General features: G+C 43.2%; 1 protein-coding gene and 1 non-coding gene across 2 annotated transcripts in view; one reads left to right on the plus strand and one right to left on the minus strand.

The window, feature by feature from the left end:
- The first annotated feature begins 4,024 nt into the window (after positions 1-4,024).
- The window catches only part of LOC132576266 (solute carrier family 23 member 1-like), a 33,570-nt gene continuing 9,596 nt past the window's right edge, over positions 4,025-27,998 (plus strand). The window contains exons 1-8 of the mRNA XM_060245268.1: positions 4,025-4,289; positions 6,213-6,368; positions 9,536-9,693; positions 20,436-20,595; positions 24,995-25,176; positions 25,690-25,810; positions 26,705-26,861; positions 27,734-27,987. Of these exons, the coding sequence (XP_060101251.1) occupies positions 4,239-4,289; positions 6,213-6,368; positions 9,536-9,693; positions 20,436-20,595; positions 24,995-25,176; positions 25,690-25,810; positions 26,705-26,861; positions 27,734-27,987 (1,239 nt within the window). The 5' untranslated portion in view covers positions 4,025-4,238. The remainder of the gene's footprint in view (positions 4,290-6,212; positions 6,369-9,535; positions 9,694-20,435; positions 20,596-24,994; positions 25,177-25,689; positions 25,811-26,704; positions 26,862-27,733; positions 27,988-27,998) is intronic.
- On the minus strand, positions 23,183-23,254 carry TRNAA-UGC (transfer RNA alanine (anticodon UGC)). Its single transcript has one exon. It is a non-coding gene; the product is annotated as a tRNA-Ala (tRNA).

Genomic DNA, 27,998 nt, shown 5'->3' on the forward strand with positions numbered 1-27,998 from the left:
CATGCATCTCTAGTCTTTCTAGTGCCCTGACCCAAGTGGCCCAGGCGAGCCTGATCTCATCAGATCTTGAACACTAAGGAGGGTCAGCCCTGGTTAGTATTTGGATGGGAAACCACCTAGGAAGTCCAAGATCACTATGCAGAGGCAGGCAATGGCAAACCACTTCTGTTGGTCTCCTGCCTTGAAAACCCTACAGGGTTGCCATAAGTTGGCTGTGACTTGATGACACTTTACGCCTGCACACATGCACCATCCTTCAGTAATTCATCTTTAAAATGTCAGTGATGCATCAGAACTAAATTCATAGGTTAATGGCATCATCTGGTTGGAGATTACTGAGGTTGGGCTGCAGCATTCACAGTGGGATATTTTAACTCCAAAACATTTATTTGACTGCTGTTTCTTTTAAGTGGCTCTCACAACTCTCTAAGGCAGGGATGTCAAACTCATTTGTTAGGAGGGTTGGATCTGACATAAATAAGACCTTGTTGGGCTGAGCAGTGTCTGCCATAAAATGTAATGCCAGGTAGCAGAGATATAATAAACTTCATAAAGAACTCAGACAAAAACAAAGATTTTTTTAAAACTTAAAATCAAACATGCTTAAACCATTAGCAGTCATTGGACTTAAAGGTACTTTCTTTGTATCTGTCTGTGTGATCCAGTGAACTGGGCAAAGGAAGCTCTGGCTGTTTCCTTCCTTCCCTAGAGGACTAGAAGGGGGAGGAGCCTCAGCCAATAGAAGGAAGAGAGGCTTGGCTCAGTAGCTCTGCTGTGCAATCGAGAGACCCTGGCAAAGCAAGCTCTCCCTCCCCACCCCCTTCCTCCCCAAGGTAGGAGCCTTGGCCCATGGAGAAAATAGAGACTTTGTTCTGTAGCTTCTGTGCAATTGAGGAAGCCTGGCAAAGCAAGGTATGATGCAGAAGGAAGCAAGAGAGAGGGGAAAGGAAGCAGATGTTGCTTGAGGGGCTGATAGGAGCCCTCCGGGGGGCCTAATTCAGCCCCCGGGCCGCATGTATGACTCCCCTGCTCTAGGGAGTGTCCCCCCCGCCTTTGCTGCTGTCATGGGGGAATGGGCAGGCCCACGGGTTGGGAAGGGTTGTTCTGCAGCACGTAATGATTAATGAGTGACATCACTTCAGCAATGCTTTTAGCCATATGATGTGTCAATTAGGCTTATATTTTCAATGTTAGGCATCAGATGAACTTCACAGATGAATTTTCTGCTACCTGTGTTCCTGTAGCTTTATTCAGGCTTGAATGCTTTCTAATAAGAATCCTGTAGTTGTTGATTCTCTGACAGCTCTTAGGGGCTGAGTTTGCCCCATCATTCAAGTAAATGCTCAATATCCATTATGTGTCGGGGAAGAGATGTTTTACATGCATGTGTTCTCTTCCAGCAGTGTAGCTTAGAGTATCAGTGGGTTCTTTGAGCTTGCCATTTAGTAGTGACTTACTGCAACTTAGAGAAACATGAGGAAATTCCAGTATACAGGTGTATGGGTAATATACCAAAACACATTAATCCAGCAAATAAGACTGGTAGAAAAGATCTCTAAAACAATTTTAGCCTCTACCACTTTCTTCCTTACACCAGGTTTCCTTTGATTACTATCCTAGGAAACCTCCTGCTAGACTTTCTCCAAGGTCTTGGAAGTTTGGGTCAGACACTCCCCTCCAGGATCTCAGAGGCTCATCCATCATCAAAGGCTCTGCAACACCTTCTTTAAAGACCTTCCAGAGACCTCTGTATTGGCAGAGGCAAAACAGGTGAGTAGTATCAACCTCTCCAAGTACCCAATCCTTTCTCTTTTCTGTCTTCCTCTTCCCTTTTATCATACATCAATTTTCCTAGGAAGTTTAGAAACTCATGTTCTGAGTAATTATCCATAGTATCTGCTTTCCCTTTTGCTCTCAGGTTGTGCTTCTGCCCTAACCCTCCAGAGGTTATGAGTTGGAATCCCAGTGTCACAAAGCCCACCTGTGTTTTGAGATGCACAGAATAAATGCGGGATATAATGATTGTTGTGTAGGAGTCAGTTGGCAAATTTTCTATTGGAGTGGTCTGGTGCCAACTTTGTGATGCAAAGGAGTGCCAGTGCCTGGATTGCTGTCTGCTAGTCCAAAGAGGGTGCTTGTAATATCTGCATAGTCCGGTGACATTGATGCGTTTTTCACCATACAATAGACTTCTTTCTTGCAAAATAACTAAAGGCTCAGCAGGTATTAGCATCTCTAACAATTAGATACAGTTAGATACAAGTGCAATTTGTGGGACAGTACAGTTTAAAAGGATAGAACAAGTATTTTTACACATGTCCAGATACATCAATGCATGTTGAAACTATGAGATGTTTGGTTTCCAGAAATTGCCAAACCAGCAAAAGCGAGTTGGATCTCTAGATGTCTGGCAGTCTTAAAATGTCCTGAAATCATCTATGCACTCCAAAGTAGTGACTGAATTAGGAGAGTTCATCATGAGAATGTATGGCCATGAAGTTTATCTACCATTTTCTGCAATACTGTTTAATCTAAGCAACTAAAACACTTCCTGGAAAATAATGTCAATATTTGGGTGAAGCATTGCTTCTGGTGTTGCCATGAGTGGGTTTTGTAATCTGTCTAACCAGTTTTACTATGGGTTAGTTGGTTATGGCTGCTGATGCAAATTTATTTTTTATTCATAGAATCATTGCGTTGGAAGGGACTTCCAGGCAGGGTAATCTAGTCTAACCTCTTGCACAATGCAGGAAATTCACAGCTACCTCCCTACCTCCTCCCCCCAATTGTTCCCTCTTTGCTTTATTTCTCATCTGTATGATTCACTGGCTGAAGGGGCCCTTCAGTTCTCTAGCCAAGAATAATAACCAGAGAATTTATGGCTTCTAGTGTATGTATCAGTGAGTAGCTGGAGTACGAGAAAGGATAGTGTCAGTTCTGTGACAGCATGGCTGGCTAAGTGAAACATGGGTGAATAATTTTGTTTGGCGATCCACATTGCTTAGTGATTATATATCAACAATTTATTTATACAAGCTTATTAACTTGACAGTAATGTGTATTACAGGCGGGCATGGTGCAGTAGTTAAGAGTGACAGACTGTAACCTGGAGAACCAGGTTTTATTCTCCACTCCTCCATATGAAGCCAGCTGGGTGATCTTGGGTCAGTCACAGTTCTTGCAGAACTCTCTCAGCCTCCAAAATAAGTCTAACTCACCATCTAGTGGTGCATGATGCTAATGAGCTAGGTTACAGGGGTGGCCAACGGTAGCACTCCAGATTTTTTTGCCTACAACTCCCATCAGCCCCAGCCATTGGCCATGCTGGCTGGGGCTGATGGGAGTTGTAGGCAAAAAACATCTGGAGAGCTACCGTTGGCCACTCATGAGCTAGAACTTAAGGCTGCCAGACAATCTTTGGATCTCCTGGCTATACTACACACAATGCCATATGATAATTATTTATTATTATTATTATTAGGCAGGACTGTGTGTATATCATGATTCTGCAAGAGCGCAGAAAAAAGCAAAATATGAGCGATGGGCTCAGGAGTAAATATAATAAGAATCTCAGAGTAGCGTTCTCTCTCTATCTTTCAGAACCCTTGTGTATGCAAAGACATGTGTATGAGAAACTGTAGGAACTGGAGAGGTAGCTAAAAAACATTGATGTTGGTTGGTGTGGAGTTTCGGTACTCTTGCCCTTGCCATGACCAACAAAACCAGAATACATTATGCAAACAAGCAAATGCTCAGAATAAATTTTAAAAATTAAGAGGAATTGTGCATTTTAATTGTCTTGTTGTAGTATACTCAGGTTGTAATCCTAACAGCACTTTCCCAGGAGTAAGCCCCATTGAATAGAATTAGACTTCTATGTACTCATGCTCCACCCCCAAATCTCCAGAAATTCCCTAACCCAGAGTTGGTAACCCTATATAAAAATTAAAACAGGAGACGCAGTTGCAGATCTCGTGCACAACATGCTGTTTCGCCCACATGATCCTCTGTAATTGACTGGAGAGAGTTATTCCGACATGCTTGTACAGAGGAAATTCCTTTGCAGTACTTCTCATATGAATGGCTGAAAATGAATTTTGGCTCCCAGCGGCCAGGCTTTTTTGCATTCTCCGCTGCTGCAGCTCATTCAGGATTTGAAGCATGAGGTTTTTATTGGAAATCTCTTTCCATTTTCTCTGCTGTTTTACAGAAGTCACTGAAGAAACTTTGAAGCAGAGATGCCTCCATCTGATAAAGACCCCAACGGGCTTGACAACCCCAATTTCATAGTAAGTTGGTATTTACTTTTTAAATCAACTGCCTGTTTCATGAAGTAGCTAAGAGGAATAAAGGAAGGCATAGTGTGAACTGTGTTTGTGATAAAGCAAGTCTTGTGGATTTACTGTAGAACTAATTTTTACTGAGGTACTAAAACTAGTTCTAAAGTGTTTATGCTTCATATTAAATAGTCATTTTTTGCATATGCTGTCTATTTTACAGTGCAATCCTAAGCAGAGTTGTTCCCTCCTAAGTCCCTTGAAGTCAGTGTGCTTAGGAGGGAGTAACTTTACTCAGGATTGCACTACTAATCCCTTTAAATTAAAAAAATATATACAATTTATACATATTATTTCACTATTAATTGTTCCATTGCCATTTAACTTCTGTACTTAAAAAGAAAATCCTTTCTAGCACTTGAAATTTCGCTGGTACCCCAGTGAAACTACCGGTATATACTTTCTTTAACACGTTAAAGTTTTGGGTAGCTGATAAAACAGTGCAATCTATGTGTTATTCATATACCTCTTGCTGATTCCTTCTACCACCCGGCACTCTTTTATATCCATTGATGGCCAAAGCAGACACAACAGCAAGATCCCCATGTATATGTACATCTGCCCATCCATGTCTAACACAGAGGTGGGGAGGGCCTATTTCCATTCAAACTCTTTATTATATCATGAAAATAACAAATATATTGATTTAACCATTTTCCTATTATTCAGCAGATAAACAAGTACACATCATGTGACCTCTATAGATTACTACAGCAAACAGTTCTCAACCAGCAGATGCTTTGTCCATCAGAAGGGGGGGGGGGGGGGGATTAGGAGGGAAAAGAGGGAAAAGTTACCCAGTTATTGAACTTCACATTTCAATCCAAAACATATGTATCCATTTTCTTGAACAAAACATTTCTGGTTCCTCACTTCCTAGATAGTAGTAATAGTTTAAGGAAAATATAGCTGCAATGATATTAGATTATGTTGCATCTTTACAATACAATATACACTTTCATATATGTAGAAGAGAACCATCATAGATAATATGCTAAAGTAAAACATTTCCAAGCCATAGGAATTGAAGCAATGTTTTGAAAACTATTTAATTTCTCAAATATTTTATCTGCCACTGATTTAGTTACTAGATATTTCCTTTCCTTTTCCTGTTATATCTTTAGAAGTTCATTGATTCACAGATCTTGAACAGCAGAAAATACTTGCTCCTTATTTTTTTTAATGCAAGAGCTAAAAGGACTGAGAGTTACTAGATATTTATCGGTTACTGTCCTCAAAGTGTTAATTCATATTTGCATTCTCATTCAGAATTTCGAATTGTAACAATGATAAAATAGCATAAGGTTGTAGTTTACCCAAGAACAACACATTCTAATGCATTATAAATCCCATGTCTCAATAACTTCGTTATTACCAAAATTCATTCTTCGTCTACCATAATATGTTAATCTTGACATTAATGTAAAGTTCCGTAGTAGGAATTATTCCTAGGTAAGTATGTGATTAGTTGCAAGCAAAGATTAGGCTGAGTGGTAGTACCTAGCTGAAATATTTTCAGTTGGCCAGGCTTTTAACAGAAGGGGTTTTTTGTTTTTTTGTTTCTAACCTGGGGGCTGTTGATGGCTTGTGGAGTAATGCCTCAATTCAGTATTGATAATTTGTATGGCTGTTGCTTTTGTAATTTTATTGTACTGTTTATTACCTTGTCATATACCACAAGCTGATCTCTAGAGAGGTGCCATATATATTTATTTAAATAATTAATTAAATAAATAGCAACATAAGTAACATAAGGAACTGAGCACTTGTAAATAATATATGTAGGATTTATAAAAAGTTCCTCAGGAAATGAACTGTGGTGCCCTATACTCCCATTCAAATACTAACTGGAATGTGCTGTCTTGCCTCCTGAAGATTGATGACGGAGGGCATTACTGTAACTTTACTGATGCTGACACCACAGTTCCAGGCTGTGAAGAAAAGCAGAATCAGAATCGTCTTAGCAGCAACCTTGCCTACTCGGTCACAGATATTCCACCTTGGTACCTCTGCATCTTCTTGGGGATTCAGGTGAGGCATTTTGGGGTACTTGGTGTGAGTTTAATGTGTGACAGATAATAATTAAGTGCTGTCAAGTTGCAACCAATTCATGGCCAGCCTCTCATGGGGTTTTCAAGGCACAAGATGAACAGAGGTGGTTTGCCATTGCCTTTGTCTAAGTATGTGACAGAGTTAACAAAAATATAGCTGAGAATAAATAATGAGTCAGAGAAATGTATTTCGTAGAATTAGGGAGAAGTTCTTTTTTTCTTTCTTTCTTTTTAACAAGAGCCCCGTGGTGCAGAGTGGTGAAGCTGCAGTACTGCAGTCCGAGTTCTCTGCTCAGGATAGGCTTCCCAATCCCCAGGTCCCAGCGGGGGATCCCCTGTTTTTACAGGCTTCCCCCCGCCCCCACCCAGCTGGCCGGCGGGGGAAGCCCTGCCCCCCACAGTCACCATGTAGTTTTAGAGCTCCTGCAGGTCCGTTTTTAAAGTGTGTGCCTTTAAGGTTGAGCAGTAAGCAGGAAACAGGAAGGGCTTCATGGGAAAGGGTCAGTAATAGTTTCGTGGGAGAATGGCCTCTCCCTTTCTTTTGGTTTCGTTTTCAGAGCAAGTACAGTTCTGAAGGAACAAGACCCAGTAAGTATTTGGGTTAGAGAGAGAGGGAGGGAGCAGGGGATCCCCTTGTTTGGAGGCCCTCCCCCCTCATTAGAAAGCATGGGGGGGAGGGAAATGTCTACTGGGCACTCTATTATTCCCTATGGAGAACAATTCCCGTAGGGAATAATGGGGAATTGATCTGTGGGTATTGGGGGCTCTGGGGGGCTATTTTTTGAGGTAGAGGCACCAAATGTTTAGTATAGCATCTAGTACCTCTCCCCCAAATACCCCCCAAGTTTCAAAACGATTGGACCAGGGGGTCCAATTCTATGAGCCCCAAAAGATGGTGCCCCTATCCTTCATTATTTCCTCTGGAAGAAAGGCATTTAAAAAGATGTGCTGTCCCTTTAAATGTGATGGCCAGAACTCCCTTGGAGTTCAGTTATGCTTGTCACACCCTTGTTCATGGCTCCACCCCCAAAGTCCCCAGATATGTCTTGAATTGGACTTGGCAACCCTAGCTCAGGACTTGAGTTCGATCCTGGCAGAAGCTGGGTTCAGTTAGCCAGCTCAAGGTTGACTCAGCCTTCCATCCTTCCGAGGTTGGTAAAATGAGTACCCACCTTGCTGAAAGGAAAGTGTAGATGACTGGGGAAGGCAATGGCAAGGAAGGAAAGGTCCCCTATGCAAGCACCAGTCGTTTCCAACTCTGGGGTGACGTTGCTTTCACAACGTTTTCCACTCCATAAAAAGTCTGCCATGAAAACATTGTGATGGGATGTCACCCCAGAGTCAGAAACAACTGGTGCTTGCACAGGAGACTACCTTTTACCTTTGCCTTTTTTTCTAATTTTTTAAAAATAAAACCAAATGTCTATCAGCAGAAAGATCCCCATCTATGATAGACTTTTCAGGTTTCTCAGGTCCTTCTTCTAACAGCAATCATTATCAACTGATTAAAGTAGCTTTTCAAAGACACCTTCCCAGCCACTTCTGTTAAATACTTCTTCAGATACAAACTATTGTTGGTATCTGAAATGTGCTTGCACACAAAAGCTTATACTTTGAATAAAACTTCATTGGTCTTAAAGGTGCCACTGGTCTCAAACTTTGTTCTGTTGCTTCAAACCAACGCAGCTACCCACCTGTATAGAAGACAGAATTTCAGCTGTCTTTTGTTTGGAAGAATATGCACGTGTACCCCTACCAGCAGTCTGAACTGTATGCTCCAGAAACAGGTTTAGTAATTCTTCATTTGACAGCGAGGCCTATGCAGAAACACAGGACTCCATATAAGATTTCTCTGCATTTTGAAGATGTGTTCAGGATTAAACACATCTGCTGTAGGCTTTGGGTAAGAAAATAACTCTTCCCTGTTTCTGAAACCTGCAAATGCTGATCAAACTAAACAGTCTGGAGGTGTCTTCAGAATCAGTTCCAGATAGCACTTGTTTTCACATGGGAAGTACACAAGTATGGCTGCATTTTTGTCTAGTCATTTGACAAAGGGCTTTATTGCCATGAGGATGGAAGGTTCAATATAGGTAGACTGTGTCAAATACAGCTGACAATGGAGGCCTAGGTAGCAGCCACTGCCAAATCCGCATTTTACCATCTAAGGTGGATAAGGCAGCTGGGTCTGCACTAGGGGTGTGCAAAAAAAATAAATAAATTCGGAATTAATCAGATTTGGAAATATATGGGGCCAAAATATTCAGAATACAGTATATTTCCGAATACCGGTATTCAGAATAGCCATATATATGGGAGATATAAGGCTATTTCTGAATATACGGCCCAATTATACCTTATGGGCCATTGAAATCAATGGCAAAATAGGGTATATTGGAAGCCATCCAAAGAGGGTGCCACTATCCCACCATTATACCCTATGGGCCATTGAAATCAATGGCAACATAGGGCATAATCAGAGGCTACTGGGGGGCAGGGAGTTTAAGGGAGAGCCCCCAAAACTGCATGAAACCCTCAGACTCCAAATATAACTCTATAAAAGCATGAAAGTGACCCAGCCCACACAGCCCACACACCATTGCATTACAACAGCTTTGAGTTACTCCAGCTAGGGAAAGGAGAAGAAAGGGCTCCCTTCTGCTGCCTCATTAGGAATCTTATGACAAATTTGTGCCTTGGAATCTGCACTGTGATGCAGAAATCACCAGAAATATGTAGTGGTCCATTGTGAGAATCTGGGACAAGTGAAAAATTTAGTAGAGGTTGAAGATTTTGTGTACAGTGTGCCAAGCTGAGGGGTAATTGGGAAAGGGGATCTGAACTGTAGTTTGTGCAAATGTGCACTGCTTTCAATAAAGAGAAAGAACACAGATGCATATTACAGAGTGTCATATCCATCACGGGCAGCTGTTACTGGTTGATATGGGTTGGTCCAGTTCTGGGTCTAATCTAGGCCTGTAATGGAAAACTAAGAAAGCACAGAATTAGTGTTGTTTATTGGTGTGGTCTTGACTTTCCAAATATATGGTTGTTTAGGGAGTTTATTTTACTATAAGTATGGTGACTGTTATACTGGATGAACAAAGAGCTCTTTCCCCAGACTGTTTTTCTTCCTCTGGTTGTTAGCACTATCTGACGGCGCTCGGAGGTCTTGTTGCCATTCCTCTAATCCTCTCCAGAGGGCTTTGCCTGGAGCATGATATCCTGACCCAGAGTCATCTGATCAGCACTATCTTCTTTGTCTCGGGGATCTGTACTCTTCTTCAAGTCATCTTTGGAGTCAGGTAGAAAAGCATCTCTGGAAATATAACATTATAGTTGTAAGACAGCATTTGTAAGTGACTGAAGTGGATGTGGTACATGGGGTAGCCCTTCAGTGGCCTTCCTCCTTTCTCCACAGTTGGAAACAGAGGGTAGCACAGGATGAGGAGGTGCCCATTCTCCCTTGTATGTGGGGCTCCTCAAGGGGCACTCCTTTCTCTGATGTTGTTTAACATCTATATGCACCCCCTTGCCCTACTGGCATGGAATTTTGGGCTTGAGTGTCATCAGTATGCAGATGACACCCCAATATATCTCTTACTGGGTGACTGGTTGGCCAATGTTCCACAAAACCTGGCCAAGGGCCAAGAAACTGTGGTGGGCTGGCTAAGGAAGAGCAGATTGAAGCTGAACCCATCAAAGACAGAGGTTCTGTGGCTGAATGGGGCTGAAGCTGGAGTGCAGATTGCCAGCACTTGACAACACACCACTAACAGTGGCACCATCTGTCAAAAGCCTGTGCGTGACACTGGATGCCTCTCTCACAATGGAGGCCCAGGTTATGCATAGGTGGCATTTTTTTCATCTGTGCAATGCCTGGCAATTAGTTTCCCTCCTGTGCCGTTTGGACTTGACTACTGTAATCCATGCAACAGTCAATGCCGGACTAGACTACTGTAACTCACTCTACGCTGGCCTACCCTTGAGACTGACCCATAAACTCCAATAGGTTCAGAATGTGGTGGCGTGAGTCCTGTTGGGAATGCCACAAACGGCACATATACAACCTGTGCTGCACCAGCTACATTGGCTTCCAGTTAAGTACTGAATCAGATTCAAAGTCTTGGTTTTGACCTTTAAGGCCTTGAATGTTCTGGGACCACTGTATCTGTGGAACCATTTTCTCCACTATGTCCCTAGCCAAGTAGTAGTAATCTGTGGGCCATGTGAGACCTTATGCAATTCCATAGGGCTTGTAAGGCAGAGCTGTTCCACCAGGCTTTTGATTAAGGACAGCTCCCACTAGTTAAGTTCTCCTTCCGAATTATCATAGCAGATGGGGAGGAAGGGAGTACCTTTCCTTCCTTTTTTGGCACCTTTCCTTCCTTTTTTGTCTCCCTGCTTCAGAAATTTTACTCCCTTCCTCCCCATCTGCTATGATAATTCGGAAGGAGAACTTAACTAGTGGGAGCCATCATGGGTTTTTAGAGTTTTTTGGCTCAACTTTTTGAAATGTTTTAATTGGAATTTTATTGAATTGTATTATCTGTTGTACATCACCCAGAGCCAGGGCCTTGGCTGGGATGGGCGATTAAACAAGTCCAATAAATGATGATTGATGATGATGATTCTCTGGTCCATTTTTGTCCTAACAATGATTTGTGAAATAAGTTAGGCTGAGAGAAAATGACTGGCCCAGGGTCTTCCAGTGCGTTCCATGATCAGAGCAGGAATCAGAAACAGATCGTTCTGGTCCAAGTCCAACATTTTAATTGCTACACCACATCAGAAGCAGAGAATGAGTAATCAATGGGAAATCCCCATTGCTGTACTGGGTTCAGTGTTCAGATGTGATGCACCATCCTTCCTGTCTGCCCAGGACAGTATTATATCGCTCCTTACAGATTGTTATGGCTGTACTGGGATTTTGCAAGATAAACAAACTAGTATAAATTATTGCAAGTATTTCTAATTATTTACTTCAAATCTTGATTAAACTTTACTAAAATAATTTATACATTTCCTGCATATTATTTCTATATTTTTGCTCTCATATTCACTTCTTCTGACATTCTTAACCAGTTTTCTTCTCCACAGCTAATATTAATCACATTTTTCTCCAGAATGAGATGTTTTGTACTCCTGTTTTGTACTCCTGAGTGTCCGAGATCTTTTTTCTGGTAGTGATCTAGGGTTGCCAGGTCTATGTTGGAAAATACCTTTGGGGGTGGATCCAGGAGAAGGCAGGGTTTGGGGAGGGAAGGGGCCTCAGCATGGTATAAAAAAAGCCATTTTTTCCAAAGGAGCTAATCTCCGCCAGCTGGAGATCAGTTGTAAAAGCGGGAGATCTCCAGGCCCAACATGGAGGCTGGCAACCCAAGGAATCAGTGTGAAAGGTCTTCAGCTGATGGTTTCAGGAACTATACAAAATCTTATCTACTATTCCTAATTCATTCTAAGTTGCTGGTGGGTTCACAGTGGAGGTTGGATATTTCCCTCTTCTGATGCCTAGGTTGCCAAAAGATTTGCTCTCAATAACATTGGAGTCATTTTGTATGATCATAGAAGCATGCCAATGTAGCAACTGCATGTAAAAGAGCATCTAAGGACTTTACCAGCAACTAAGAAAGACTTCCTGTGCCACAGTTTTTTAACAGTAGTTAAACAGGCCTGAAAACAATGCCAGGAAGAATTTAGCTTAATCTGGGGCCTGATGTTGGAATAATCCATTAATTAACATTCTCTGTGACAGAAAAAGAACCACATCAGCTCTTAACCTTTTGATGGATCACTAGCTTTTCTAGAGACCTATTTATATATTATGTAACTAAGAACTCTTACATTGCAGTATTTTACTCTGTGGATTTCTTATTCTTCATTTTGCTGGATAGACTAGCAATCCCAGCAGTAGGCTAGGAACCACAGTCTCTGTAAAAGAAAAAACACTGAGGAATAAATGATATAATTAAGCATCTCTCATAATTCTACCCTTTAGATCAAGATAGGTAGTCATGTTAATCTGTCTGTAGCAGCAGAAAACAGCAAGAGTCCAGTAGCACAAAATTTGTGGCAGGACATGAGTTTTTGTGAGTCACTGCTCAATTCTTCAAATTCCACCCATGTAATCATTGCCAAGCAGTAGGAAATGGATTGTTCTGAGAACAATCTCCTCTGACAAAATTTGCCTCCAGTGTCTAAAAAGTGATTGAATGTGGTTTGATCCTATCGATTTTTCGTTTACTTTTTTTTAGTGCTACATCAGCAAGTAGACCAACTTTGCCCTAGCCTATTTTTGATACATCTCTAACTGAAAATAGATGGAGGGGCTGCTGCAATCTGCTCCTCATCTTTCATGTTTATCTATATACTATTAGCCAGCAACAAGTGCCCCCCCTAGCCTGCGGATACCTAAATCCATGCAGGGCCACATGGATGCTAAACAGAATTTTCAGCAAACATGGGGGACTCCCCAGGTTTGCTGAAAAATCTGAAATGTTCAAAAAATGTTGAAAAAAATACATGCAGGGGTTTCAATCCCCCCAAAAGTAACGTAGAATTCTCTGCAGAAGCTCAGTGAACACACTTCAGTGGTTGGCAGCGGCACTGGGGAGCCACATTGGGTCTAGCAACAGTGGCAGCACAGGTCTGAGCTCCATGCTGGGTCCAGCAGCGGTGCCTGTCAGCCACACAGACCAAAACCCACTCTGCCCCAGTGGTGGCCATATATCCTGGGAGCTGCACTGGGCATGCAACTGGGCCCACTGTTGACAGACAGAGACCCAGGCCCAGGAGTCACACCGAGCATGGACCCTGCAAGGAAGTAGGAGGGGGAATGGAACCCCCTCCCCCCGAGCATTGCAGGCCTACACTTCTTACTTTATAAACTTATGAGTTTCTATAGTCTATTTAGAAAAGCTCCCCAAACGATTTCAAAAACAAGAATGCCCCTGAATTAGAGCCTCTCTTATTAAAACATACAAGTCTTCTCACAATTAATCTAGAATAATACCTTTCAATATACATCATCCTGCACCTCTTCCTTCTATATCAGTTATTTGTCTTTTCTTTTAAAAATTATTTTAAAAACTTATTTGGGGTAAGAATGTACTAGTTAGGGAAACTTCACACATTTTACTGCAGTGCTGGTATTTCCTATGACTGACACACAAAGTCTGAATGTCAGATGTGTTACCTTAAGCACTTGCAAACACACTTGATTGGTCTGTGGATCCCTGCAACATTCGCAGTGGTGTTTAAGGGGACAAGCCAGTTTCATGTTATTTAGTTGCCTCAGGGTGGGGAAGTGTACCCAAGTAAAGTACATGTTGGCCCTAATTGTAACATACATGGGTGAGTGGATACAGTTGCCCAAATTAAGCACTGTTGTAGGGGCGAAAGTCAAATGGCGTCCTGAGAGCAGGAAGCAGGTAGTATGCAATGTGTACAGAGCTTGCTGGTGGGTCAAGGAGGAGCAAACTTAAAATAAATTTGACATGGAGTGTTGCTGCATTCCTCTCCTCAACAGAAGCAATTCCAGGCTCCAGTTTTGATAGGGCTTCTTTTGAACAACATCATGAGACTTTCATGAAGGAAGGAACAGCTACAGTTTTTGTACGTGTCTTTGTTCTTACCAGACTTCAAGAACGGAAGCAAAACAAACAATTATGCTAAATAACAATGTGCTTTCGTAGTAATAAAATCCTAAACCAAAGGCACAGATTCTCTTTGTTCAGAGTAAAGCAAGTTCATAACTTACTTGAGAGTTCATCTCCCCCCACCAACCCAAGTAGCTTTTCAGCTTCACAATGGCCCTTTTGATTTTGCTCCAGGCTGGCTATTAGTGTCTGAAGCGGCTCAGATGGATCTTCTATGATAATTAGGTATTAAGTTACATGGAATGTACCTGTGTTTTGCAAAGTTTATGGAGCATAGCACGTGTGCCAGCAGTTATTTAGAGGCTCGTGGGACTTCTCAAGAGCCCCCTGGTATGACTGTTCCCTGTGATTACCAGCTATTCATGCTGGGGAGCTGAAATGATGATCATGCAAGGGGGTGGGTGTAGGGGAGGGGGCAGTGGACAGCGACAGCAGCACTGGCACCAGAGCAGCAGCCCTTCCTGCAGTGAGAGTGCTGTCTCCAGACGTTGTCTATCACAGCACTGATCATTTTGTTGCAGGTGCAGTGTGGGGAGAGCCAAATCAATCCTTCAGCCCTACTAGGGACTGGTCCACCCACACAACAGAAGACTATTGTGGGCTGTACACATTCAAAGCACGGATTTATCCCTTGTGTAAATAAACTTCGCTGCAAACAGAAATATAGTACAGCAAGAACCTTTCTCCCTGATGTGCCAGCTTGTACTTGTACTTTTTTACAGGGGGAAACTTCAAAATGGCATTGCTGACCTGAATACAGTTCAGTTTAATGCAGGAGTTAAACCCCAGCCTAAGAACAGCACAATTATGCGCTGGTCATTTTTGGAGAGTAGGGGATTCAGCCTAGATAACCCCTTTCCAGTGCTGCTATAGTAGTGCTGGTGGCCTGTGGGGCAGAGGAGGAGCACTGGAGCCATCCCAATTCTTCCTGTGTAGGAAGGCAAGGCTGGTGCAGTCAAAGTATTCATCTGCTGGGAATGTGGTCTTTGGGCTCTTGGTTTTGAACTATTTAAGTGGCTGATCTAGGTGCTGGCATAGTGGCTAGATGGGGCATATGTTGTGCACCTGTGCGCTGTTTTATCCTCACAACAGGTCCTTTTAAAATTGTTTAGGCTGACTGGTGACCTGGTATCAGGCCTCCCAGATGTACATTCTGATTCTTGACATGAGGAAGGAAATTATGCTTGGTGTCAGTAGAAGACATGGTTCAAAGTCCTAAAACATACTCTTGTGAAACCTGAACAAAATAAAAACATTATCTCATTGTAATGGAAGATTAGAGATAAGAGAATAATTTCTGGCATATATTTTCTCCACATCCAGCCATCACAAATGAATGAGTAATGTAAGCTCATTGCGGTTTTTACTGATTGTCAACCAGGTGGAAGGGATAATTAATACCTCAAGAGGTAATATAGTATATGTGTATTTCCTGCAGAATTCCTGAGCCAGAGTTTCTAGCAAACAATTCCTCCTTTGAAGTCTTAGGTACATTCAGTGTAGCAACATTTGATAATTTTTTTCTTGCCAAGGTCTATCTGAAGTTTGATCTTGAGGTGAAAAGGCCTGTGGGCAGTCTCTTGAAGGCAAATATTAACTAGCCCCATGTAATGAGTAATTAAGATGAAGGGATATATATTTAGGTAATTTGTTTGGTTCATTACCGGATATGCAGCTAAAATATAGTATCCCTTAGAGGAATTGATCAGAACCAATGGGTTGAAATTAAATCAAAAGAGTTTCTGACTAAACATTAGGAAGAACTTCTTGACAGAGGGGTTCCAGTGGAACAGGCTTCCTTAGAAGGTGGTGGGCTCTCCTTCCTTGGAGGTTTTAAAACAGAGGCTAGATGGTCATCTGACAGCAATGCTGATTCTGTGAACTTGGGCAGATCATGAGAAGGAGGGAAGGAAGGGTTGCATCAGTGCATAGTTTTTGTGGCTCTTTCTTACACGCCCAGAGAAATGCTGATTTCCATTTTGGGGTCAGTCAGCAATTTTTCTACAGGCCAGTTTAGCAAAGGATCCTGGAGGTTTTTTGCCATCTTCTGGGCATTGAGCAGGGTTCACTGGAGATGTTCAGGGGGTTGGACTGGATGACTCTGGAGTTCCCTTCTGACTCTATGATTCCATGATTCTATGAATGTTTAAAACACACACACAATTAATGGATATTAGAAATTCAGAAAACTGTTTCAGGAATGAATAATGGGGTTTGAGTATGAATAAAAAAGCATTTCTTCAAAAATCCTATTCTGCTATTATCCTGGACAGATGTCCCTAAAACACTGCTGCCTCCAAGTTCTGAGATGGGAGCCCATGTGGGCAGCACTGGAAAAGTCACAGGTCCTCCCACTCCTGATGCTATCAGACTCCAAAACTTCGGGGGGTTGGGAATTGTAGCACTGCCTCTCGAGGCAGCAAAATATATTGAGTTGGTGTGACAACAAAAGCAGCCAGTTACCAGATTTTGCTTTGTGGAGGCAGTTTCTTTAAGATATTATAGATCCTGCATCCATTCTTCTACATCCTTCTCTGCTAAAAGTCCAGTTTATACAGTAAGCAGAATAAACTTGCCAACATACAAAGCTGCTGTTGTGCAGAAAAAATAATTGGTGCCCTTAATCCATGATTTTTCAGCCTTTCTAAATTTGAACCCCCGTTTCCACTTTTAAATTCCAGGAGGTAATATGGGACCTAAGGAGCTGCATGCATGTAACAGGAAGTCATGTGACCACACAACACAGGAGAGGAAGGGGGCAGAGCCTGAGTTTCCCATCACGCCTCACCAGTCAGGCTAGGACTGTGGGTACCATAAGCCAATCCTTACAAACCAATACAGTATAAGATATGTACTGTAGTGGGAAATGACCTAGCATAGGCAGATTCAGAGACTCTCACTCCCTGCAAAAACTCTGTCTAGCTTCCTGTCATTTCTTTTTACTTTCCAGTGTCCACTGTTTCTTGCCCATGCTTGCCTCTGTCTGTGACTGATCTGTTTAGAGAGGGGTCTCCAAACCCAAAGCATATGCATGGAGCGTTGGAGTCCTGACTGAAGGGATGGACTTGACAAGGCAGAAGGAAGAGAGGAAGAGGACAATGCAAGGGAGTACTTCCATTGGGAGAGGATCTACATGCCACAAACACATAAAAAGATGGAAATTGTTAGTCATTACTAGTGATCTCCCTAGTAGGCTTCCCAAATCCCCCACCTGGGCAGGGGACCCCCGATTTGGAGCCTCCTCCCCCCGCTCGCCAAAAAATCCGGAAAGCGGGGTTGGGGAGGGGGAATGGCGGCCCTTCCCACCCAACCCCGATCCCAGCAGCTTCTCCTCGCCCCTTCCCTTCCCACCGATCCCCGATGCTTCTCCTCGTCCCTTCCCTTCCCACCGCAGATCACAGCAGCTTCTCCTTGCCCTTCCCACCCAGCCCCGATCGCAGCAGCCGTTCTTCCATTTTCCCGGGCTGCTTCCCGCCCCCAGTCAGCAAAGGACCATGTGCCTTTGCACCTCCGGAGGCTTGATTGAAAGGCTTCAATTTGGGATGGTGTGTCTGTGTTGCTGTGAAGAAACTGGCAGCAACTCATGAGTAGAGAGGCCAATCCCCTGCATCAGATTTTCCAGAAACAGGGGGGGGGGAGGGGGAGGAGAGGGAAACGTCTTCATTATTCCCTATGTGGAGATCGATTCTCATAGGGTATAATGGGGAATTAATCTGGAGGTTTCGGGGGCTCTGGGGGAGCTGTTTTTTGAGGTAGAGGCACCAAATTTTCAATATAGTATCTAGTGCCTCTCCCCAAGTTTCAAAACGATTGGACCAGGGGATCCAATTCTGTGAGCCCCCCAAAAAGGAAGGAAGACATTTAAAAAGGTGTGCTGTCCCTTTAAATGTGATGGCCAGAACTCTCTTGGAGTTCAATTATGCTTGTCACACCCTTGTTCCTGGCTCTGCCCCCAATGTCTCCTGGCTCCACCCCCAAAGTCTCCTGGCTCCACCCCAAAGTCCCCAGATATTTCTTGAATTGGACTTGGCAACCCTACTCCCTAGAGATATCTCATGATACTTCTACGGCTGTGTTTCACACAGTGCTCACTTCAACAATAGCCACCTGCTGATATCTGAAAAATAATGATTTTTTTTTCATTGAGGGGAAAATGGGATATTCTGACACTGGGAGAAGATGTTTGGATCTTGTGGAACAAATGACTGCAGTTCAGCTTTTGCACCCTCCAGCCATGGGAAGGTCCATGTTCTGGCCCTTCTGGTGGACCTCATGATGGTACCTGGGTTGTGGTCACTGTGTGACACAGAGAGTTGAACTGGATGGGCCATTGACCTGAGCCAACATGGCTTCTCTTATGTCCTTTGCACATCAGTTTATTGTTATACTGTAATGAGAACAGGAGCTGTGCAAAGATGCAAGCATGTAGATGCTGTGTTTAATTATAGAACTCCAACTTCCTATTAGTAAGTAAAATCTCTTAAAAGCAATTGCACTTGGCCAAGCCATTTGGTTGGTGTCCTGATCTCTGCAGTTGCTCTCAAAAATCCTGAAACAAAACTATGCAGGGGATTGGACTAGATGACTCTGGAGATCCCTTCTAACTCTATGATTCAGAAGGAGATAAGTGGTCGTATCTGCTATGGAGTTAATCCATTGTTCTCAGTTTCAATGACATGGAGTACCCAAATTTCCTGTAATGAACTCTTGGTGGGCTTTGCTTTTGTGAAGTGTCCGTGTGAATATGATTTTAGGGGGAGATCCTATGAATTTAGGGGGAGGTATATGTGAGTGTCCTGCATTGAGCAGGGGGTTGGACTAGATGACCCTGGAGGTACCTTCCAACTCTATGATTCTATGATTTGCATATGAGAAAGAATAGAGGAGGAGAGAGGGCTTAACCTTTCCCCTGTGGCTGAACCCCTTAAAACTTTCTCTTCCATCAGCAAATAACCCCTGTGGTTTCCTTTTGTACAAGAACACAGGTTAATATAAGTGTCAACAAAGAAATGGAAGGGCAGGTAGTCAAGAGGCATTTTGGGAGGACACCAACAGGCATGGGAAGGGTTAAGTATTCTCCCATTGCTTCTCTGGTGCAGACTGCCTTCTTCCTAGGAACCCTGGGGCTTTATTACATGCAGCTCCAGTGCAAGATGTAGTTTGCCCCTTAGCTGGAGACAAACAATGGCATGTAACTGCCATCTATCAGAGAACCTTAAGCCATTGTGCTGTCTACAAAGCAGGGCTTCTGATGGGTACTTGCACACCAGTATCACCTGAAACTGCAGCAAAATGGTTATGTATGTCATTGTCATGTGACAATCTGCTGCACACACTTTTTTACATGTGTCATGTTTCAAGCAATATCAATATTCTGCAGGAGGAAATGAAAATGAATTAACTGTAGTACAAAGCAGATAGAAGTGGATGCTTGTTCTGTTTCCTGAAAGGCTTTGAAGTCTTGCTTCCATTTGATGTCATCTGTTGATGGCTTTCAAAATTTCCATTTCTAGGTCCCACTTTTAATCTGTAGCATGGGACCCTCTTGGTGCCCCCCCATTTTACATATATTACTTTTACTATGAGAGCCAGTTGTTGGGAGCATGGACTCTAATCTGGGAGAACCAGGCTTGATTCCCCACTTCGCCACATGCAGCTGCTGTAGGGTTGCCAGCCTCCAGGTGGGGCCTGGAGCTCTCCTGCTTTTACAACATCTCCAGTTGGCAGAGATCAGCTTCCCTGGAGAAAATGGCTGCTTTGAAGGGTGGTCTGTATGGCATTGTACCATGCTGAGGCCCCTCCCCAAACCCCACCCTCTTCTGGCTCCACTCCCAAAGTCTCCAGGTGTTTTCAACACAGACCTGGCAACCCTGAACTGCTGATCTGACCTTGGGTCAGCCGCAAGTCCTCAGCAGAACTATTCTCAAAAGAGCTCTCTTAGCCCCAATTACCTCACAGGGTGTCTGTTGTGAGGAGGGGAAGGGAAAGAAAAGGAGATTGCAAGCCACTCTGAGTGAAGGTTGGCGTATAAATCCAATGTAATCTTCATCCTCCTCCTCTTTCTTGTCCATCTTGGTCTAAGTAAACATGGTTCTTGTCACTCACTTCCTGTGTCACCCTTTCTGTCTTCTCTGTCTTCCCTCTTTTCACTCTTTTCAAGAGGGCTATGGTGGTACAACTTAGACAATCACCCATCATGTGATCTATGGTGCTATTCCATTGCTGTGTCAGCAAAGTTTACACATGCAGCATCAAATGTTATATTTTTGCTTAGTGTTTTACTTGTATCAGGTGTATTTTGTCCTGTCCTAAACCCAGAGAAGGGAAGAAGTTTGTAAAATCCAATATTCTTACCTGTCTCTTATTCCATCCCCCTCTACTTCATGCAGGCTTCCTATTTTACAAGGAGGGACTTTTGCTTTCTTAACTCCTTCACTGGCTATGCTCTCCCTCCCTGACTGGAAATGCCCTGCATGGACCCAAAATGCCAGTCAAGTGGATGCTACTTCCCCAGAATTCATTGAGGTCTGGCAGAAAAGAATGCGAGAGGTAATCCTGGGGAATGTTGCAGAGATTCTCTCTTTTCTTGTTTTGAATGGTGGAAACTTCTGTAGCTTCCTCTTCTGAAAGATACAACCAAGATACATATGGCATCCAAATATTCTTTTGATGAGCTGTATGCTGATGAGATGGTGCCAGAATGTGGAACTGGTTTTCTGTTGCTGGAGTGTTGCGCTTAACCACTCATTTACCTATTAATTTTTATGTTGTACTTCCTTCAAGCAGGCTAGGGTGGTCTATATTGGTCTCTCCTCTTTTTGTACTCACAACAACTCCGTGAGGTGGATTAAGGTGAGGGAAAGAGATTGGCATAGAATCACCCTATGAAGTTCATAGTTCAATTGGCTTTCAACTTGGATCTCATCAGTAGTCCAACACTACAACTTGCTACACCACACAGTCTGTCTTCTTTTGGCTCCATTCCACATTGCTTCCATAATATTTTCAAGCCTGAGATGATGTGGCAGGAGTGGAGCCGCTACTGTAGTTACTGCCCAAATTATAGCCATCCCCTACTAGCCTGAACAAAAGTCTCACTGGCTGCTAACAGACCGGCACTTTGGGCTGACTCAGAGACGCCTCTGAAATCAACCCCAAAAATCCCTCCACACGCAGATATCTGCCGCCTGTCCTTGTCCCGTATTCACCCCATCCTCCAGCTTCTGCAGTGCGACTATAAAAGCTACCACTTCCAAAGTGGTAGCAAATTTTTGAACCGCACGACATCTGGAAGCAGAAGGGGACAAGTGAGGCACCTTGGCGGTGTGAAACTGCTAAGCTGCCCCAAGTCCTATCCGTTTTTTAAAAATTGAAACTGTTCAGTGAGCATAAGTGCACGTGACTACTGAAAATGTATGGGGACAGGAATGGTGTGCCCGTGTTGTCCTATGGACGGGATGGGGACAGCTTGTGGGGGAGAGTGTGGAGGCTTCAGGACGGCTCTTTTTGAGCCGCCCCAAAATGCTTGTCTGTTATCAGCCACCCTGCACCTTTTTTCGGCTCCTTGTTTTGTTATATTCCTTTCAAGATTAGAGCCTTTTTTTTTTTTTTTAACCACGGTGAATTTATTCTTAGGCACCTGGCTATCTGTTTGGCTTCAGCTTCTCAAAGTGCAAATTTCTTTCAACATAAATGAATATCTTTCACTAGATATTACATTTGTGGCATGGAAGTCAAACAGAATGATGTTTGTGAGATGATAAGATGTTTGTATGGTCATGGCTCCCCCTGGCTGCAGTTCGAACAACACTGGTAAATCTCTTACCTTTCAGTTGGCTGATTAGAATAGCCACACCATACATTTGCTGGCAATACATGCACAAACGTTCAATATGGGAAGTTTCTTGATAACAATCAAGACTACTTCTTATATTTAATGTTAGCTTGTGCAGCTTTCATCAATGTTTTATTTTCCAGTAAAGAAAGAAAGTCTCCTTAGAGATATGGAGAAACTCTAAACCTTTTCTGAGAACGTGCATAATTTGGTATCAGAACAGGAAACTTTTGATTATATTGAGGGAAACTACATCTGACCTGCAGGAGCCTGATTTGAGATCCAAGATGCCCATCAGCCACAGGAAGTTCATGTTATACAAGTTGAAGACCCACAAAGAATCACAGAGCAACGGACATACTACTGGAATCCCCCACCTGTAGTGCAACAGAACCAAGCTGCTTCATGCTCACATAACCCCGAACTTTGACAGTCTTATGCTGAAGGATGGTGCCACTACCACACTGGGTCTTTTGCTCTAGTCTAGAGGGAACCGAGCAGGAATGGGGCATGGCCTTCAGACATGTTTGGGGTAGGGATCATTTGGGGTTTTATGATATTTTGTATGTTTTAGCTTTAGATTTCCAAGCCCTCTTAAGATGATGGCAGAATATGAATATATTAATAAGGACATATGTACATAACTTATCCATTTTTATCCCTCTGTTCCTCCAGTGAACTCATCGCCACACACACGTAATTCCTCCTCTCTCTTTCTCTAGCTCCAGATTGGGGTTAACCAGAGTGCCTGACATGCCTTCAGAAGATGGTCATGTTAGCCGGTTGCAGAAAAATTAAGCAGGAGTCCACTGGCACATTAAAGATTAATTTTATTTCCATGGAGACTTTTATGGGTTAGAGCTGACTTCATCAGAGGCATGATGAAAGATACGACCAATGGACACTTCATGTGTCTGATCTCCCACTTTTACAACTGATCTCCAGCTGGCAGAGATGAGTGCTCCTGGAGAAAATGGCTGCTTTGAAGAGTGGACTCTATGGCATTGTACCATGCTGAGCCCCTCCCCCCCCCAAAACCCCTCTCCCTCTCTGGGATCCACTCCAAGATCTCCATGTATTTTCCAACACAGACCTGGCCAGCCCTAGGTCAGACAGTTGTAGAGTGATGTGGCCCCACCATCCAGTGCTGCAGCAGAGAGCAATGCTGAAGCCATACACTCACATGAACACATGTGGCTGCCTTATACAGAATCCTTCAAAGTCAGTCTTGTCTACTCAGACTGGCAGCTGCTCTCCAGGGTCAAGCCAGGGTCATATCACTTACTCCCTGGTCCTTTTCACTGGAGATGCCAGGGATTGAACCTGGGACCTTCTGCATGCAAAGCAGAGGTTCTTCCACTGAGCCACAGCCCCTCCCCTCCATCTCTGTTCACTTGGGCTGCCATGGCCCAGTTCTCTTCATCTAATATAGTTAGTGTGGCTGTGCCCTGCAGCTGCTGCCTGCATTCTGACCCAAATGGTTGACTGGGCAGGCTCAGTAGTGCTTCCCCTTCTTCCTTCCTCCTCTGCCAGCCCCACAGCCAGATGGTTATCACCTATGCTGCCCCTCAGCCATAAAAACTTAATTAGACAACACGAGACATTTATATGTTTAGTATTTTCTCAATATTACTCAGACAACAAGCAGAAATACTTGACTGTCCAGGTCAAAACTGGGCATCTGGCAACACTAGAGCCAGCATGCTATAGTTATTAGAGTGTCTGACCAGAATCTGGGAGACCCAGAATTGAATCCCTACTCTGCTATGGAAGCTTGCTGGGTGACCTTGGGCCAGTCATGCACTTTTAACATAATCTACCTCACAGGGTTGTTGTGAGGATAAACTAGAAGTGAAGAGAACTGAATTATGTAAGCCACCCTGGATCCCAACCGAGGAGAAAAGTGTGGTATAAATGAAGTAAAATTAAATGAAAATACAAATCTGGTCTAAGTAAGAATAACATAAATGTTTAGAAATATATTGTAGTTCCCTGGGAAAATCTGTAACAGTGGACAAAGAAGGGGCCGGGGGGAAGCCCAGTAGATAAGATGAATTTTTCTCCAGTGGACAAAGTCCAGCTTTCTCCTGCATTAAGAATGCAAATATATTAATCAGCAAAGTAAACACTGGTTCAGTTTATTGCTATATGTAGAAAGAGTCCTCTGAAAACTGAAAGATTTGTGAGGGAATGGGGGCTACTCAGACTTTCACTAGATTAGTTTTTGGATCTTTTGATATACAGAAGTTGTTAGTATTTCATCCTGCTTGCAAATTCTATTTCCAATTTGATTCTGTATCAAATAGAGTATTTGCACAAGTGCATTGACACAAATTCATTTTTTAAAAGGCTGCTATACTGGAAAGAGCAAAACAACACATAGAAAGAGGCTAGAGGCATAGGGCACTTTCACATGTGCTAAATAATGCAGTTTCAATCCATTTCAGTGACCATTTGGAAGTGGATTTTGCCTTTTTGCACAGTAAAATCCAAGTTGCAAAGTGCATTGATAGTGGATTGAAAGTACATTATTTAGTGCAGGGGTGTCAAGCTCATTTTGTTATGAGGACCAGATCTGACATAAATGAGACCTTGTTGGGTCAAGCTATGCGTATCATAAAATGTAATGCCAGGTAGTGGAGATATAAAGGACACAAACAATGTTTTTTTTAAACTTAAAATAAAACATTCTTAACGTATTAGCACTCTTGCAATATTGTGGTCTGTATCAAAGCAAGCTCTCCCTCCCCCCCCACTTCCTCTTCAAGAGAGGGGCCTCAGCCAATAGGGAAAATAGAGGCTTTGCTCTGTAGTTCTGTGCAGTTGAGAAATCCTGACAAAGCAAGCTGTGACACAGAAAGAAGCAAGAGAGAGGGAGAAGAAAACAGACTTGCTCACAGGCCTGATAGGATCCCTCTGGGGGCCTAATTTGGACCCTGGGCTGCAAGTTTGACACCCCTGATTTAGTGTGTGTGAAAGTGTCCGTAGTGTGAAATATGCTTATAAAAATCCTACTGAAGTTGTCTGAGTGATTGAGCCCCCATACTGCTCTTACAATTTGCAGGAAAGAACTCATAATGAAACTAATTTAAAGTTCTTTTTTTTCCATTTCAGTTGCAGGGAGCAATCATGGTTGCTTCCTGCTTCCAAATATTTGTCGGCTTTTCTGGCCTCATTGGGTTTCTGATGCGGTTTATTGGTCCTCTGACGATCGCCCCAACCATCTCCTTGGTGGCCCTGCCTCTCTTTGAATCAGCAGGGAATGAGGCAGGAGAGCACTGGGGCATAGCAGCCATGTAAGTTTTTTGCCTTACCCACACTCTTATTTATCACATGTGTAATTGCAACTTTAAGGGTGAGCACAGATGGGCAGCTTGGGGCAGCAGCCTCCTGTCTCAGAAGAAATCCAATTTAGTGGAAAGTGCCCCGGGTGGTCAGACAGTGTGTGGCCCACTTCTGGAACAGGGACAAGCTATGCTGTGCGTGCCCCAGAGGAGCGGTCACATTGCTCAAGCTCATGAGTGATGCTTCCCTGGCACTCCCTGGCCATTCAGATGTCCAGGAAGCACACCCTGGAAGCGCTCCAGCGATTTGTTACCAGTTACTACTGGGTAGCTTTTTGAAGTGGCAGAGCAATGGTGGAAGACAAGGTAAGAGAGGGAGCAAGGCGGGACCTAGATGTGTGCATTTGAATGCACGTGGGCTGTTCCTGTGTAGGCCTAAATTGGCCATCTGAATTCAGCCTAGGTTCTGAATGAGGGTGTGTCAACATAAGGCATTTTTCTTTCTTCCTTTCCTCACTACTTTAGAACCATTTTCTTCATAGTACTGTTCTCTCAGTACCTGAAAAATGTGCCTGTTCCAGTACCAGCTTACAAGAGAAGCAGGAAATGTCACTTCTCCAAGATCCACCTCTTCCAGATCTTCCCTGTGAGTTGCTTCCTTTGGATTTTGAGTAACCAGATTGCCCATTGGAAGAAGACAAACTCCTTGCATACATAGAAAACCCCTGGGATGGCATATTATCTATGTTTGCCTGCTTCCTTGAGATCAGGATACTGGACAGCTGAAATTTCCCTGTTCCTTCTGCTGTCATGATATAACTCATAGCCATGTTAGCTCAAGCCCAATGGAGCTGCACATTGGAGTACCTCCCTGTATTTTATGAGCATCCCTTAGTTATTATTCAGTTTATTTCATTTTTTTGTTGTTATATGGGCATATACTGATGTCCCATGTGTGAGTCTCTCTGGGTCCCTTCCTGCCTAACTACAGCAATGAGTGCTTCTACTGTATCATTGCATTCTTACTTTCAGATCAGCAGAAATGCTGATCTTTGACAGAATTCTATGTAATATATTTTTAAGCAAGCTTGGCTTTTGATTCAGGCTGCAAAAAATGGGGCCAACAGAGTTTTTGTAAGTGTCCTACAGAAAGAGTAGCACATACTCCCTCTAAGCTATGAAGTCTTGTGAGCAAAAATTCTACTTTGTGAGCTACTGTACACATTAATTTGCTCTGGGGCCATTTTTCCTGAGCTAAGACAAAAATGTGTGAGCTGGAGGCTAAAATACAGTGAGCTAGCTCATACTAACTCAGCGAAGAGGGAACACTGGTTATTATCCACAGGCAAATCTCCTCCCTGCAGCACTTCCAAATAATGCTGAAATCCCATAGAACTTCAATGAGTGAATGTGAATGCCACACCTTTGATGCACCTTCTAATTGCAATAGGAGCATTCTTGGCCCACAGAACAAAGTGTTTTGCCAAGGGAAATGAACTGAGTTACTGACAAAGATTCTCTGTCTTCTGGAATTGGCTAGGTGCTGCTTGGCCTCTCCATTACCTGGCTGGTGTGTTTTGCGCTCACAGTCTCCAATGTCTTCCCTTCAAATCCTAAAGTTTATGGCTATGCAGCTCGGACAGACAGCAAAGGAGATGTTCTGTCTAAGGCACCTTGGTTTCGATTTCCTTACCCAGGTATTATTATGTTACATTATTGCTGACACTTGCCTCCCCATTTGGACTAAATCAGTATGCTGGTGTGTACTTAACCATATCTCTTCCACAGAATGAATGTGAATAATGCTGTTGATAGTCTGTGTAGTGTGTACAGCTGTTGATTCAGGCATTTAAGATTAAGTGAATTAGCTGTCTGTTACACAGAATCATATGCAACATTTTTGGAAGGAAAATTTAGGATTCAGCAAGATTTTCTAAGAAGCATCTTTAGAGATAGACAGAAACAGGCCAAGGATTCATGTGAGAGGAGGAATCTCCAGGCCACTTGGGCCTCTCCTCTTACTCTAGTACTTTCAGTTTAGGCAAAAGAAAGAGAACAAATCAGTAGGAGAAAAAAGAAGCTAGCAAGGGAAAAACTTTATGGGAAATGGATGTGAAGATTATGACCCCAGCCAGTAAGAATCAGCCCTGCTGGTCTTTTCAGGAGTTCTTTTTTAAAGGCCAAACTAGATATCATGTGAGCCATGCTAAAATATGTGTTCATGAAAGATCACTGTTGCCTAATCCAGATGTAGCCCTTTCCACTGATGTTTTTGGGAGGCCAAATTACTTGTCTGTATTTCTTATCAGAGAACTCCAGCATTTGATGTAATTTAGCTCTCACTGAATATTAAAGACTTGTCTCTTGGCTATAGGTATCATGGAGCAAGTCTAAGTCTGCTTTGGATTGCACTGTTGCCAATGCCATATTCTGATCATTGTGTGCCCCTTCAGTTCAAGCAACATTAACAAGCAAGATCAAAGTGCAGTTGCCACAAGCATTTTCAAAAGAGCTCATGTAGTTTATGAGTGTTTGGTGTGAATGCTATTTTTGGTTTTGTGATATTTAGGTCAATGGGGAGTTCCCACTATTAGTGTGGCAGGAGTATTTGGCATCATCGCTGGAGTGATCTCTTCCATGGTGGAGTCAGTAGGGGATTACTATGCCTGCGCACGTTTGTCTGGTGCTCCACCCCCTCCAAAACATGCTATCAACCGTGGAATTGGAGTTGAAGGGATTGGCTGTCTTCTGGCAGGGGCTTGGGGAACAGGGAATGGAACCACTTCTTACAGCGAAAATGTTGGTGCTTTGGGGATCACCCGGGTAAGTCTGTC

Source organism: Heteronotia binoei, chromosome 8 (genome assembly GCF_032191835.1).
Source record: "Heteronotia binoei isolate CCM8104 ecotype False Entrance Well chromosome 8, APGP_CSIRO_Hbin_v1, whole genome shotgun sequence".
Lineage (NCBI taxonomy): Eukaryota > Metazoa > Chordata > Lepidosauria > Squamata > Gekkonidae > Heteronotia > Heteronotia binoei.